Here is a 17,037-nt window from a genome sequence, read left to right as displayed (position 1 = left end):
AAACGTCAGCCTTCCTGCTCCTCGGATGCTGCTTGGCCTGCTGTGTTCATCCAGCTCTACACTTTGTTATCTCAGATTCTCCAGTTCCTACTAGCTCATTAATAATGTGCCATTGTTTTTAAATTGACCAAATAGCCAATTGTCTCAACTTGGAAATAATCACTGAAGAGTAGAAAGGTTATATTACCTAAGTTTTGCACCAATTTATTTATTCCAATTAGCAACTAGATGAAAAATATACTATTGTTAAAAATAGTGTGGGTTTGCAATTGGTGTATTTTTTTGGTTCAAGTACCACAATTTTTTCCCTATTGTTTACTGCAACACATGGAATTTCAAAAACCCTTCCATTCTTACTTTTGCAAGTGAGTAATTGACATTGCACAGCTCCGTTGATTTTATTTTTCAGCTTCAAATTATAGCAGTGTACTTTTCAGCATCTTGTGAAAGCTCAGTCGCTCAGATTAGAGTGGGGTCATGGAATCTAGACAGAAACTAGTTGAGGGAAACCTATATCCTTCAATTGTTTTAAAAAGCTCTCTTGTATGGAGAAGCTTCCCTTCAATATTTTTATTCTAAAAGCAAAAGTCTCATTAAAACCCACATTAGAACATGACCTCCAGTTGAGTTTAAATTAGTTTTCAACAAAAGGACATCTTTTCTACAACCTTGAGTTTAAGAGCTTGGTAGCTGCTAATATTTAATCAGTTACCTAGTCTTTTAAATCTTGGAGGTCTCTAAAAAAGAGCTTGGGCATTAAAAAAAGGAAAGACATTGAACACAAATACAAATGTTTTTAAATTTGAATGTTTTTAATCCCAAATGTTTGACTAGCCGCAGGAATGCCTGTTAATGGTTTAGAAACAAAAATTCCTTTTATGTGCTTTGACCATTAAAATTTTCTCCATGCCCCAATAATAGGGTAGTGTTCAGCATAACCCTCCCTCCAAATATAAAAAGCCAGAGTTATGATTGGAATCATTACAAAAGCACCACATGCTGTAGATTATAGCCACATATTCCAATCACAAACCTATTGCCTTTGAGGCAATTCAAAAAGAAAGAGAGTTAGTCCTGGTCATATTTTTCAAAATTGTCGATTTTGGCATCAGACCAAAACAAAAAATTTTGAATAGAATGTACAAGCCATGCCTCCAATTTAAGGACCTCTTAAAATATTGGGTGGTGTTAACAAAAAGAGGTAAATAGCTTTATTTGGCACTTAAATGAGAGACTGGATTAAAGCTGGGAGAGTTGCTATGGCTCAGCATCAAGTACAGCTTTCCTAGATCCTCAGCTCTGGCCAGACATTTTACATTGAATCAAAGATACGTAATGGTCAAGAGAACCCTCAAATACACTACACTCCAATCCAGCTGTAACACCAGGGAATAAGTTAGTTTTCTATCCAAAGGTTTATCAGTTCATATTACAAATATGCATAAATATTTGACTTTCACCATGACAGCTGTATTAGTCACATTCTCATCTTTACTTAAAGTCTCCAGTCTCACTTTAGGTTATCCAGGACCTCCTACAGCTCATCTCACTCACCAGTCCACTGTTCATCCTCTCCAATTCATTGGTTACCAATACAGCACCTGCTGCCAAACATTATAGACTTTGGTCCCAATCACTCCTCCTTTCCAGGTATTTTCCCCACTGTCACTAAACCAGATCTCCCACACTTTCTTCCTCGCCTTTCCAATAGGAACTCATTTTAAGTCATGTTTCAAGAACTGCTACAAGCTAAGCTGGTGGGTGTTGCAATTAAAATGTTTTAATTCTCACTCAGTCTTACTACAATAGTTCTCCTATCATTCACTTCCCATCCTAAAAGGTCTTTCTTACAAACTCTTCCAGATTTGATTGATCACTACTATTCTGTGCTGGCTGACTACCTTCACTCTAGTCTCAAAGCACATGTAAATAAGTAACTCCCAAATGAGAATGGCTCACGATAAAATTCAGTTGATATTATACCTCAGCCAGATAGTGCTGCATTATGTCCTTTGTGTTCATCCAGATTAAATTAAGTGAGTCCATTCGCAATAGGGTGGGATGGGGAAGGGAAAAAAGAAAAACACTTTCCAAAGCCAGGAACTCTGGAAATTAACAAAGTGGTCTCTTTATATAAAGAGATACTCTTGACGGCAACCCAGTTTTTAGCAGTTTAGACAGAGTATTGCCCAAAGATGCTTTCCCAGAATCTTTGGGCAGAGGGCTCAGCAAATGATTAAAGTGTAAAGAGGAAGACCAATGATTTTTCTGCCCATAGACTTTCAGCAAAAGAGTCTTAGAGGGCAACACCAAGAATATGCTGCCAAATCACTAGCATTTTTAAAATGTCAGATTTTCAGTTCATTATTTTTAAAAATAACTACATGTGGCTTTTGAATAATTGCCCATAGGCAAGATTTTGCTTCTAGTAGTATTGAGGTCAGTCTCAAAACAGACTGGCATGTGAGAGAACTATGATATTTTTTGAAAATAAAAGATTATGAATAGTTGTGGTTCTCTACGTTAGTCCATGCAACAGTACCAGGAGTTGAGATCTTGTTCAGACAGAAGTCTTGAATTGGTTACAACACTAATCATTTACATAGCTCTAATGCAAGACTTTGTCTGGTTTCTGCGCTTGCCATGTTACTGTACATCACAGCTGACTGGTTCATGTAATGGAGTCAAAGGTCAGGCAGCTACCTTTACATTGCATATTGTGCTGTCATGCAACTGTTTTAGAAGTTAAGGGCCTCTTCTAGAAAATGTAGAATGAATTTGTTGGACAGTACAATGCATTTCACATTATGAAATCTCAATTGTGCAGATACAGTGAAACAAAAAATGTCCATGTGACAGTTTGAAGACAGGAACAGGCTATAGTGGCCCTCAAGAGCCTGCTATACCATACAGGAACCTGATTGATGTCTGCTGGGGTTTCTGCCAGGTGCTACGGTTTCCTCCCACAGTCCAGAGATTATATGGATCCTGTAAGTGAAGACAGTTTTAATATGGAAGGACAGGATGCGTCAGTGCAGGCTTGGAGGGCCAAAAGGCCTGTTCGTGTGCTGTGTTTTTCTTTATATGCAGGTTAGGTAGTTTGGCCATGCTAAATTGCCCATATATAGTGTCCAAGGATGTATTAGCCATGGGAAATTCAGGGTTATGGGGATAGGGGAGTGGGTGGATTTGGGTGGGATGCTGTTCAGAGGGTTGGTGCAGACTTGATGGACCAAATTGCCTGCTTCTGTAGTGTAGGGATTTTATGATTAAACCCTTTCTATTCATATACCCATCCAGATGCCTTTTAAATGCTGTTACTTGTACCAGGCTCCACTCCTCTGGCAGCTCATTCCATAGGCACACTATGGCCCCTGGTTCTAAATTCTTCAAAAATCAGTGGAAATAATTTCTTCAACTGTTTAATGTAAAAGCATTTGCCAGTCTGTCTTTTCAGATATGACCAGATCCATGAACCTCAAAACACATTTAAGCCAGAGTTTAGAGTCTGATCTGATTCTAAGATTATTAGATTTCAAACGCTGTTGTTTCAAATCCACTATTGTACTCAAGTCAGAACCAGAAATTAACTGGACAGTTTAATAACTTCACCTACAAAAAGGTAAATTCAGTAAATTTCATTTCTACCTGTAATGAAAATTACATTATCCTAGAAGTTAAAATTTTGAGAAGTCAGCTGAAATAATATTGGTGTTAACAATGCAATGCAATTTTAAATGAAAGCGTGGATAATGTCCAAGTTCTATACTGTCATGGTCATCCACCTGACCCAACTGGAAGGTCTGGGTAAATTAATTGCCAATTCTCTCTGGTAGCAGTCTGTGAATATAAGAGCATGGTTAAAATGTTTGCATATGACAAAATAGGTGGCGTAGAGGACAGTGAAGATTCTCAGTAAACCAGGAGTGGCAGGTGGAGTTTAATTTAGATAAATGAGGTGTTGATTTTGGTAATGCAAACCAGGGCAAGACTTGCACAGTTAAATGGTAGGCCCAAATGAAGACAGTAGGGTGCAGGTGATTGGTTCCTTGAAAGTAGAGTCATGGGTAGACAGGGTGGTGAAGGTGGCCTTTGGCATGCTTACCTTCATTGGTCAGGACATTGGAGGCCACTTTTGGAATACTTCGTGCAATTCCAGTTACCCTTCTAGAAAGGATGTTGTGAAAATTGAAGGTGTAGAAAAGATTAAGGTTGTTGCCAGGACTAGATGGTTTGAACTACGAGGACAAGTTCTTTCTCCCCCCGAACCCCCGCAGTGACCAAGGGTGACCTTAGAAGTTTATAAAACTGAGGGGTATGGATAGGTGAATAGCTGAGGGCTTTCTTTCCACCCCCCTGCCCCCAAACAATTTTGATGGGGTGGAGGGAGAGCTGAGTCCAAAACTGGAGTTCTAGATTTAAAAGGTGAGGGGGAAAGATTTAGAAGAACCTGAGGAGCAATTTTTTCATGGAGAGTGGTGCATGGAAAGAGCTGCCAGGGGTGGTGGCAGTAGAGGCAGTTACAATATTAGAGGCATCTGGATGGGTATGTGAATAGGAAGGGTTATAGGAGCCAAATGGGACTAGGTCAGATTGGGATGTCTGATTAGTGCAGATGAGTTGAATTGAAGGGTCTGTTTCTGTGCTGTATTGACTAAGTGGGAAAGGATAGCCACAAAAGGCTTCAGCAGATGGCTCAACTTGACCAACAGTAAACAGGTTGTTACATTACTTAATGGCTAGTACAGAGATATGGTTAAGACAGAAAAAAGTTGATACTAACAGCATTAGTATCAAACAGATCTGGTACTGCACTAGTGTTATTCTTTAAACTCAATAGCTCATCCCAAGAGATGTCTAAGTGTTGATGGTGGAACTTCATAGCCTCCATTAACTCAGGTTAAAGCTACATTTTATAAACATTTCAGCAAGCATTTAATGTTTGTTTAACAAGGTATTTGGGAGTTCAGTCTTAAACGGAGTTGTGAAGTTAGTGCTGGGAAAATTAGTGGGAATTTTCTAATGTTAACATTGCTCAAAATACAACTGAAAACAGCTGGATAAAACCTGTGTTGTACCTCCTTTCCCAGCACCTATTCAGGGACCTACCACTTGGTAACCAAAACAAATACAATTGTTACAGCTCAGTTGCATGTTGTGCAGCTTAGGAAAGTACCTGACAAGTGGATTAGAAACAAACTTGTTTTACAGCAGGTCTGAGTGCCTGGGAGTGAGAGAGCCTGTGTGAATGACAATCTAGATGACATCCAGATACATTTATGCAAAATTGATTTTACAAGTTGGTCTTCATTTAAGTCTCACTAGTTCTCCAAAAAAAAAAAACAAAAAAGAAGATAAAACAAAAAACAGCCAAAGTTAAAGAGGAAATGCTACACAAACAAGGCCAAGAGTAAGAGTGACTTCTGTCAAAAACACATGACCCAAACTGCCTTGCTAATACAGAACAGCACAGTGCCATCATTGTTGGAATGGGACATGGGAATTTTAATCTTAAAAATGTGGAATGTCAACTTCCATTTCTCCAATGCAGCAAAATTTTAACAACTGGCACTGGAACTAGGAATGTGACAGTTGATCAAAATTTTCCTGATTGAGGTACATATTACCACAGTAAACTGACTAAACAAAGCTTTGACATCAGCATCCCTTAAAAAAAAATCAAAGACACTGAAATGTAATGCATGGGGTATACACTTGTAGCATAAATACCATGTTGTCAGAGTTTGGGTTATATAATTTTTGCCAGTTTCTCAAGTGCCAGCTTGTAAGGTGCTGCTTAAAACAGGGTTTGCTGTACTTAAATTTACATGTATTTTGGACAGCTGTTTCCATAACAATGAATGCGTTAACAAATGTATGGACGAGACCCAAATAAGTAGGTACATTCAAGTTTAAGCATGCAAGTAATCTTTATGAAAGATTAAACTGATCTTAAGACAAGATTCAATTAAAAGTCCAAAACTTTACAGCTAGAGTGACTGGACCAAGGGAAGCGATAGGTGGATGGTCAGGAGTTCTAAGGAAATTCTCACTTTCCATTAGATTGCTCTGTTCCAGTGGCCATTAGAAACATTGGAAGCATGAAGCCTAATTATTTTCCCCATCCAGACAAAGCAGGCCGATGGATGTTTCTAGCACTAGGTTACTTGCCATATATTTGGTCCCATATACAATAATAAAGTTTATTTTCCTGTATTATGTTCCCATTTCAGTCCACAGCTTAAAAGGATTGCACTTATGCTTTTTAAACAGGGAGTAACTAGGCACTCGTTACAAATAAATTTACCGAGTTGCCTACTAACAGTAGTTGTAGATGTAGCTTAGACAAGCTGAAGCATGTACAAACAGTTTCACCAGCAACAAGTAGCTGATTGGTCTGCTGACTAGTAAATTGGTTATTGATGACTTTTATCTGCCAACATCTCACTGGTTCATTAGTTGAACAGGTTGGGGCTGCGAACAAGTTGGAGAAACTCAGATCTACCAATTTAAGAGCTCAGGTTTTTTTTTTAAAAAAAGACAAAAAATGCTACTTTAAAACCTGAAGAAAACCCAGGTCATTTCTTCTTCCACCCCACCTTTCAGCAAGAGGTCACTGCCTTAAGTGTGAACTAGCCAGTGCCCCTTATAAACCAATTGAAGCAACTGGAAACAGGACCCCAAAAACCATCTGATGTCTGGAACACCCATTTTCCTACTTTTGGAAAAAATGGTGAGTTTAAGGGGATTAGAGTTTAAATTAGTTATGTACAAATGAAGTACCACCACTTGGTCCTTTGTTTGTTAGCCTGGTTATGAAAATTGGGTAAATTGATGAACTCTGCATATTTTAACATCCTTCAGCTTTGATAGCAATAGCAGGGCTCGATTTTCAGTACAAGTCAGGGGGAGGTGAAACACTATGCAGTCAACTTATCTTGCATATAGCATTTAACAGGATGTTTTTTGGGGAATGATCATGAAAACTCAGTACATCAAAGTGTACATACTTGTCTGAAGTGTTGTTGAAACAGTATTGCTATACCATAACACTGTTCTCACAACTAGTTATATTTGCTAAGAATTTTGTTGAAGAAAGTGTAGCCAATAGTTAGTGGACTTTCTGTACTGATATTCAAAACACTTGATTGAAATGCTTCATTAATGACTTGTGGAATTTGAGAATTTTCTCAAAATGCAAAACTAAAACAATATTAAGTGGGATATTGTGGTATGAATGCAGATGTTGTCCAGGAAATCTCATGCTTGATATCTCTAGTTGTAGCAGGTTAGAAATAAATACCAATGTGGCTTTGCAATTTGATATTCTAAATGGACAGGTATGACATGCAGGCTACCAGAATACTTTGCTCACTGCAAGTGGCAGTTTATGCCCAAGCACCTCTGAAACAGGGTTTAACCTTGTCAGATAATATTGGCCATGACAAAAACCTACTTTAATACTCAAGCATATGCTCCCAAAAGTAGTGAATCTCCAAACAGCAGACAAATAGTTCAGGCTTAAACTAATAATTTGCAAAGCAAATGCAGAATAAAGTCATTAAAATTACAATTTTCACAGACCAACTGATAGTACTAGCAGGAAGCCCTAGCGGACAAGTGCTGCTAGCTTGCCCATTCATGCAAACAGGATATATATTAGCTGAATGATGGGCATGGTTTTTCCTTCAAGGTTCCTTCATGACTAGCAGGTCATTCACTACTAGCTTGGTGAGGTGGTGGGCGATGGGGGTGAGTGGCTGCAAAATAGGCTGTTCATGTTTGTATAAAAAAAAAAGTGTTCAAAATACGAATTTAGACTGCCACAAGATCAATCCATATGTGGCTTACCTGGGAAGCAAAGGATAAGTCAACAGGCTTACAGAGGTGCAAAGAATAGCCAGCCAGGTTTGCGTATTTTGGAAGCCAAAAAGGGCAATCAAAAACTTGACAGGAGACAAAGTATGCTGGCAAAAATACACAACATGCAATACAGTTGTATAAATAAGCAAAAATAGAAAGATCAGTTAAGGTACTTTTTCATAAAAAAGTAATGTTTAAGCTTTCAAGGGTTGAATCCTGTTTTGTTCAAATATTGAACCAAAACAGGACATCTTTTGACTTAACTAAAAAAAAATCAGGTGTTTAAGATATTTACCACTTAGATCTACTTTCAGCACTTGTCAAGTAGTAAACAGCAGCTTGGAAACCCATAAAAATAATTACACATTTAATCTGGGACATTCAAGAACACTTAGCAGTCTTTTATGAAACCTCTCCTTTGAAAAAAGTTTCCTAGTAACAAATGCAATATTTCAAACAAGTGAACATTGTGCATTTATTGAAGTTTATTGATTCAGTTGAGTTACATTAAGCTTTTCACAGTAAGGCAAAGCATTATAAAAATGACAAACCACTCTTCCCCATGTTTTAGACTCCAATACAAAATCCAATTACAAAAATCAGCCCTAGAGGAAAGAATTATTAAGATTAATGCCAGAGTATAGACCTTAAAGTTCAGTTTAAGAGAAGAGTTGTGCAATTTAGTAGTTTTTAAATTTAAGTCAAAAACAAATATCCAGTTATACAAACTGACCTATTTAAGTTTTACTCATATGCACCAGAATCAGGTGAGCAGCCCTTAAAAAAAAAAACTTTGCTGCATGGGCAAGTTCATTTTGGCAGAAGTACCAAGATCAAATATCCAAGTACGTCTAAAATGGCAGCACTACCAATCAGCAAGAAGGAGAAAAATAGGGGTGGCCAAATATGTCCAGGAGGAATTTTGGTTGGCTTGTCTGCTATTCCAGGTTTAGCCAACTTGAGCATTTGATGCACCACTGGCTGCCAGGGAGGTAGAGCCACATGGCAGAAATTGACTAATTAGGTGCTTGCAAAAATCTTGCCTTATATGCCATCTTATTCCAACTAGTCCTCTAAATCAAATGACACCAATATTAGAGCATGCAGTAGACAGTGAAATGGGTGATAAGGACAGCCACAGCAGCATGGTTTTCCCCAGCCAAAAAAATAATTTAAGATCAGTGTTTATGCAAAGGACATTTGCAGAAATTTGAAGCCAGAGTTCCTGAGTCTCCAATTAGACAAGATCATAAAAATCCTTTGATCAGTTTGCACATTCCTTACAAAAAGCTTCAAAGATTGTGCATGCACCCTAATCAAAAAATGGTACTCAGAAGCAATGCTGTCTGCCAGGTCATTATTATAGTGAAACATGGCAAACAAGAAATAACCATTTCAGAATGGGATATCCCTCATTCTACATTGCAGTCAAGTCCATCTGAAGATCAAACAGCTATTAATGGCTTTAGCCAAACAGGCCTAGCAAAAAACCCAGAATAATCCAGTTTTGTTCATATTTATATATATAATCCATACGATCCACCCATAACCCAGTCCATTCTTTGGAGTGGCTGATTCAACAGCGAATATTTGAAAAAGGCATCCATTTTGGAGCTTTGAAGCCATCATACAATTGCAGTGTCCTTGGAAACTCAGATACCAAATTGGAGTGCTGAATTCAAAAGTAGCCAGATTAGAGATGGCCTGTTTAAGGAACTGTTATATAGAATGGACTCCCAGGAATATGCTCGTCACCCCATTTCACAACCAGTGTATAGTTTCCCCTCTCCTTCACTACATAGGCTACGTTGTACTGCTCATTTCCAATGTGTTTCACAGACACCTCCTCACATGGAATCGTGGGTCCATGAACACCAACCAGTAGTACATTTGAACCTAAGAGAGGACAAAAAATGTTTAGAAATTAACCACTTGTATGAGAAATTTGTAGCAACTAGGAGATTTAAAAATAACACTAACAAGATGAGATTAGAAGTATAGATCCAACTGCACAAGTGGTTCAAACATCAGATCCATCTTATAGCAGACAAAAATTTAAACCCATTACAATTTGAATACACCTCCCTCCCATTTCCAGAATACTTTGGGGTTATTCTGGAGAAAATTTCTCTATTTCTGGACTCAATTTTCATGCACTAGTGGCTTAAAGAGGTGTCATTATGCATCAAGGCCCTTCTGCAAGTAGTGTTTTACAAGTGGTGTCTCCATCACACATAGGCAAGGGAGCTGAATATCCAGGGCATCTATCTGGAAAACAAAGCATTAATGCTTCACCCGAAGTCATTTTAACATCTAGATGTCCTAACTTGAAATTCACGATACTTTTATTTCATCCATCTCCTTTTCAGGCAGTGCCCGATTCCTGTTCGATTTCTAGTTTAAAAGCCTCCAGGAAGTTGGTACTGGGGCCTTTCAGCAAGGGTCACTGTTAAGTGACATGGGGACTGTTTAGATTCTCATTTGAAGTGGTCATTGCCTAATATTTACAGAGAGCAAGTTTCACTCCTATCACTTTTCAACCCAAACCTGGATGCTGTTCAGGTTTTGCTGCAAATAGATACTGACCACTCATACCTAAAAAGGAGTGCAGAATTGGTTGGTTTGCCGAGCTGACTGGTTTTCATGCAAAATATGAGTCATTTCCCTTCTAGGGGACATCTTTCTTGCGGTCAAGCCTACACTGAAGTGCTGTTGTTCTGTTCTGTTATGCATTTATATGGTCTGGTCTGTCATGGTTGGTAGTTGTTTCTAGTTTTGCTCTGTAGTGGTACGTACATGTGGTCTATTTCAACCTGTTTATGGCACCAATGGTTGCAGTGTGAAACAGAACACTGCTTCGGAGGCTAGACTGCACTGAAGAGGTCACCTAGAAGGGGGAACGAAACGTTTACACAAAAACCAGTTGCTTGGGTTGTGGCTGCAGTTGGTTGGTTCACTAGAGCTGCAGATCTTCGATAAGATTAAAAAGGAGCTCAATTGTCAATGCATATTATTCAGTCAACATGCTTCTGTCCGTAAAATGGTGGGAAGACTAATTTGTAGAAATTAAAGATAGCTGGGTCTAGCATACTACCTAAGGAACTCCTGCTGCAATTTCCTGGGGCTCAGGTGTTTGGCTTCAGGCAACCACAACCATCTTACTTTGTCCCAAAATGGTGGAATGATTACCTCTTTCAAAGACCCACCTCAAAAAAAAAATCAGATTCCAGGTTTGCTTGGGTCACTTGATGCAATCAGATGCTGCCTTATTGATAACAGCAGCCACTCAGCTCACTTACATTGGATCAAAGCTATAGTGACATCTATAAGCAAATGCCAGACAGAACTCAACAGCATTGTTCAGCAGATTAAGAACTGCTTAATAGCACTAGCAATGATACCTTTCACTTCTGATAGCATTATCAAACATATGCACAGAAAAGCAGCCAGTTATTTCTGGAAGAATGAAACAAGACAGTGCTGCTCAAGACTTTAGCCTCAAAGTTGCCATTGCCTATCTAGCCACCATGTCCTGGAAATTTAGTCCCACAGAACAGGTGGGACTCAGTAACAATTGACAAAATGTATAGATGGTCAGAGCCTTGGTATGTCTATTGCAGAGCTGAAGGATTTGCAGTATAGTAGCTTTCCTCAATAATTACTGGCATAAAAAGGAGGGCCTTATTTCAAGCCATTACATTAAGTCCTGTGCACATTATGAAGTTCTGCTGTAAAAGTAAATAACATGAAAACACTTAAAGTTGGAGTCAAAACATTGGTTTGTAGAAAAAAAAAGTGTTCAAGAGCCAACAATTAAAAATTAGTTACCAAAAGAGCTTACATACCCATTATTACAATAATTTGTACTGAAAAGTTGTTAGAAGTTAAACTGATCAAGAATACGCAAAAGAGATCACTAAGTGACTCCTGGCTTTTAACCACATTTGAAACTCAAACATGTAACCCTCAGCAGAGCTTTAGAACGCATAAGCAGTCCCAAACCAATGTCAATAGCAACTCTAGGCCAATCACAAAAAGCTTCAAGAGACAAGCACATAACTTGACTGGTTATTTAATACCATTGGTTGAAAGCCCAAGCATAAAAATGCTGCAGGATGTTCAAACCATTTAGATCTCAAGCTAATCCAGAATACTTTATATGCACGAGATAATAGGATCAATTACCAAACTCAAACTAATGTACAACAGGCTTTAGACCTCAATACCAAGCTACATTACAGCTGGACATAAAAAACCAGAGCTACAATTGTATTAATGTATTCAAGTTTTAATGTTAGTTTTACCTGCTCTGCTACAATCCACCGAGAAGCAGTTCTTCTGACCTACATTTGCCATGGAGAGGCCTGCACCACTGGACACTACTTTACTGCTGTCAGATGTAAATTTGGGGATGGCACTGTAGGAGTGAACAGTCGTGGATTTGGTCACAGATTCTACCACAATAGAGGAGCTTTCATGGGTACTGCCACCACCAATCAACCGAGCACCTAGAAGGGGAAAGGGGATAAAAGGGGAAGAGATAGCAAAATTAATCCATTACCTCTAGGATTTCTAAAACTAAAGCACTGCAACCTACGTGAAAAAAATGTCATCTTCAAATGTTATAAAAACCAAAGAAGTTATCCATTGACTTATTGTAAGCCAGCAGTTAAGTCTACACTGTGTACTTGAACAGTACTGCTTTAGAGAAGAGATTGACTATTAAAACTGATCAGCGTATTTTAAAAGATAAAAAAGCTCTTTTTCTAAAAGAATGCAAAGTCATGATTCTCTCCTTAGCCTGTGCTTAGGGAGTGTGTCCAGAATGATATGAATTAAACTCATTACTTTTCATGAAGCTTAAAACAACTTGAAGGGAGAAACTTCAAAAAAAAATGTCAACAGAATGTATCAAACTATTAGCAGTTCAAGTAGGCCCCAGAACACTACAGCCAAGCCAGGTTTACTGGGAAGACTACCAAGACCTTTCTGGAGCAACCTGTCAGATTGACCATTGCAAAATCATACCAAGTTTACATGGAAGTAAAGAATTGGTGTAGCTACAGAGACTTGTAAAAGTGGTCTTGCACTCAAGACATCTGCAAGGAGGAAGAAACATCTAAGGGTTTAAAAGCACCAAACGACATTCCACCTGCCAATCAGTAGAGGATTTGACATGGGAAAACCAAGTCAACATACTTTGATAGTCATATGCAGTAGGGGTCTAGGTTGAAAGTCATCCAACGTGACGGATGGACAGTAGCTCTCCGACAAAGTTTTCCACTGAATCAGAGGCTTTAAAATGGAGTGACGCTGGATGTACAGTCTGTGGAACAGTGGCAGAGTATAAAATATTTCCTTTTATGGTAACATTCTTGCAAATGTGATGAATGAAAGATGAAAAGCTTCAAGAAACTTGTGGTGTCAACTTCGGTTTTTCCTCAACTCGAGGGAATGTTCAAATTAAAAACAAGCAGACACCTTTAGCAAATTCCACTGCTTCATTTCCATGATATGTAGTACTCAAAATAATGTGCTCCATTGATATCTTTCAATAAATGTTTCTGGTTATGACTTCATTAGGAGCATCAAGCATCAATTAAATTGCAAGGAAAAGCTCCCATTAAAAGTGATAGAAGAAAAACAACTTCATTTTAAAAAGGAGATAGCAAGAACACAGATGCTGGAGTCAGTGTTGAGCTGGAGGAACAGCAGGCCAGGCAGAGGAGCAGGAAAGTCATTTGTTTGTTGTTGAGCCCAGACAAACAAAATCAGCAAGACTTGGAAACCATGTTGTAAAGTTTATTCAGAGTGAGCTTTGTCTCCTGAAGTGTCTCAAAAGCTAAGCGATAATGTTCATAAACTGTCAGCAGGATAGGATTGGTTTTAGATCGATATCAGAGATGTGTTTTAAGATTTGATTGGTAGATAGGACTTCTGCCATCAGACTGGTAGGCCAACTATCTATTGTTTAATATCCAGGTCATTACCTGTTACTTTTGCCTTGAAAGGACTACCCTGAATATGATAGGGTCCTCCATATTTAATGGCGATTTGGTAGTCTCCTGGTGCCATAGGAGTGTACAAAACCTTGTATCCTTCAGGGCAGTCACGACAATCCATTTTCACCTTGGAAGGCCCATCAATAGCAACACTAAGTGAGCCTGGACTAGCATTAGCTGTTTTAACAATAAATTCAGATTGGACACCTGCAACAAAAACCACAGATATTACACTTTTATACATAAGTGTTTAGCATTCAGTTGAGGTTCAGTTGTTAGCATTCTTGACCTCCGCCTCAATTCCAGCCAAGCCCCACTCTAGGGCTTGAGGTGTAGAAGTCAACAAGCAGCACTGCTATTTTTCCCAAGTTGAGGCCCCAACTACCTGACCTAGTGTATGCAAAGATAGTAGTTTCAAAGAGATGGAGTGATTCCAGTGACCTAGCCAATGCTGATCCCTGAAAAACAACCCAGCACAAAAACAGGTTCTTATTGCTCAAGAACATTAGGAGCAGAAGCTAGTCAGCTCTTTATACTCATTCTGCCATTCAATGAGATTATGGGTGATCTACCTCAAAATTTAAACTTCTCTATCCACCACCCCTTCTGTTTAATTGAGTACGTTCAAGGTAGATCATTTGACCTGACTTAGCAGCTTCAGCTCACTGAAGTAGAAAATTGCAAAGATTCACTTTTTTTCACCTTGGGTCTTAAAAATGGCCTGCCCCTCAGAGATTGTGGCAGCCAAAGGGGAGGGGAACATCCTTTCAGTATCTATACTGTCAAGCCTAGCAGAATTCTGCAGGTTAGAAGTTTACCATTAACAGTTGGTTATTATTGCTACTTAGGTCAAGTTTGGGGTACGCAATCAGCTGCCAGTTTCACTGCATTAATAACCAGCGACTACACCTCAAAATGTCTTATAGTCAGAGAACTTTCAAATGTCCAGTGGCCTGAGATTAGTGTAAAATGATTAGTGCATATTTCAGAGATAGCTATGATTATATTTTCATCATTGACAGAAAGATCATTGTCACCAAATGAGGCATCCAAATATAACAGGATAGTGAGCTTACATTAGGTACTTGCAGTGATTGGACCTATGACAGCTGCATTTGAAGTGACTTAGTGAAATCACTGGCATGAATCCTTAGGACACTGCATCAAAAAAAAGAAATCATTTTCACCTTCAGTCTCCTGCAGGCCATAAGTGCCAATTTGGAAACCTATTATTTAGTTAGTATGTAATATCAGGAGGCACTGACTGCAACAGGAATAAAAGCCATCTGAGGGGTTTCCCAGAGGGGAATGCACAATGCTGACTTCCTGCCTGAAAAGCAAATCAATCAATCTAACCAGCAGGTAATTCAAAATCAAACAAGTAATTCGGGTAGTTCCCAATATGGATTTGGAAAGACAGTGGCCAATAAAAAGAAACAAATCCAGAATTCTGGGCAGGAAAGTCAAACCTCAATCTATTTGTCCATTGATTATAAATTCCCAAGCAAGAAGCTACTTTGTACTGTTCTAAACAATCATTTGGAAAAAAAACACAACAGCATTGCTGTTTTCCCATGCTGATTTACACCATAAAAATTTAGTGATTCAATAATTAAGACCAGATTTAAGTAAGCAGCCATTCAAGTATAGCTACGTCAGTGCTGTTGGAAAAGTAGCCTTAAAAATTTAAGGAGTCAAAGAGGCAATGTTGCTGGAAAGCTATTGTTCACTTATCCATATTTGATCTTTTGTAAACAGCCCTACAATGCCCATTGATTGAGCTAAACCACAAGTCATTTGATAGGAAGCTTAACTCTTAGGAAATGCTGTCTGTTTAAAAGAGATAAGTCACAAAAGGGAGACTAGAGACAAAGATGGGCAAAATATGCAAAAAGTATTATTCACAGCAGCTTTGGCATTTTAGAGAATCAAGTTCAATATACACATTAATCAGCTACCAGATTTGTACAACCTTCAATCATTAGGCATTTGAAAGCTATGATTGCAGTAGATAGTACTGTGTTTAAATCTGCAAGTATTAAAACTGGGGACAGCAGGTTGGTTACAGTATCCTGTTCACATTGAAGTGGTAGTTCCTTAAGACTGAGGTAGGGCTTTAAAATTGGAGACCAAAAGATGGCTTAAGGTAGCACCAAATTTGCAGATTTTGAAGTTGACTGGTAAGAAACAGAAAGAGGCACGTGTAGGCCATTTCACCCCTCTGAACCAGCTACATCATTCAATATCATGCTTATCACTGACCCTCAATATTCTAATCCTGCTCTCCCATATACCTTGATCTTTTTGCCACAAGATCTACATCTACTTCCTAGAAAACAATGGTTTTGTCCACAACCACTGGTAAGATCCACAGACTCCCCACTCTAGGTGAAAAAAAAAGTTTCTCATCTCACTCCCAAGGGGTTTATTTCTTATCTTGAGGAAGGTGTCAAATTGCTGCTGCCAATTTGATGTAGATCCACAATGTGTTAGGGAGGGGTGAGGGAGGGGGAGGGAGTTCCAGGATTTTGAACCAGTGGCACGGAGGGATGGTGATCTTGCATGAAGGGGGATTCACAATTTCCAGTTCAGATTTAAAAAAAAAACATTTTTGGGAAAGTAGCAAGTACAGTATTAACTCCACCTTCTACTGAATAGTTCTGATATGAAGTTTGAATAACTTAGAGATAGTAGGAACTGCAGATGCTGGAGAATCTGAGATAACAAGGTTTAGAGCTGGATGAACACAGCAGGCCAAGTAGCAGAGGAGCAGGAAGGCTGATGTTTTGGGCCTAGGTTCTGAAGAAGGGTCTAGGCCTGAAACGTCAGCCTTCCTGCTCGGCCTGCTGTGTTCATCCAGCTCTACACCTTGGTTATCTTTGAATAACTTAGTTCTTTAGAAAGGGCTATGAACTGACAGCAATACTTCATTTCCTAGTGTGCTGCCACACAACTTTATGCATTGAGGATACATTTCAGACAGGTGACACTGCAAAAGAATTAACTTCCTGCAGCACTTTCCCCTTGGTACAAAACCAAGAGGAAAAATTGTTTAGGCTCATGAGGAGCAAAAATCAGTAACTTACCAGTAGTTCCCTTTTCAAGGCCTAATCCATAAGCTGAAACAAGACTGGTGTCTCCTGTCTGCCAAGGCTCACCAACTCGAACTTTG

General features: G+C 38.9%; 1 protein-coding gene across 2 annotated transcripts in view; it reads right to left on the bottom strand.

Annotated features, from left to right (window-relative positions):
• Window positions 1-8,328: 8,328 nt before the first annotated feature.
• The window catches only part of LOC109929423 (filamin-B), a 133,706-nt gene continuing 124,997 nt past the window's right edge, over window positions 8,329-17,037 (bottom strand). For both annotated transcript variants that reach the window (XM_048606251.1, XM_048606252.1), the window contains 4 exons: window positions 16,952-17,037; window positions 13,854-14,072; window positions 12,168-12,371; window positions 8,329-9,759 (listed from right to left, as the gene is read on the bottom strand). In XM_048606251.1, coding sequence (XP_048462208.1) covers window positions 9,572-9,759; window positions 12,168-12,371; window positions 13,854-14,072; window positions 16,952-17,037 — 697 coding nt within the window. In that variant the 3' untranslated portion in view covers window positions 8,329-9,571. The remainder of the gene's footprint in view (window positions 9,760-12,167; window positions 12,372-13,853; window positions 14,073-16,951) is intronic.

The sequence above is a fragment of the Rhincodon typus genome, chromosome 16, assembly GCF_021869965.1.
Source record: "Rhincodon typus isolate 14 chromosome 16, sRhiTyp1.1, whole genome shotgun sequence".
In the NCBI taxonomy this organism is placed as follows: domain Eukaryota; kingdom Metazoa; phylum Chordata; class Chondrichthyes; order Orectolobiformes; family Rhincodontidae; genus Rhincodon; species Rhincodon typus.
The sequence above is the reverse complement of the archived record's forward strand: the minus strand, read 5'-3'. Positions and strand labels throughout refer to the sequence as shown.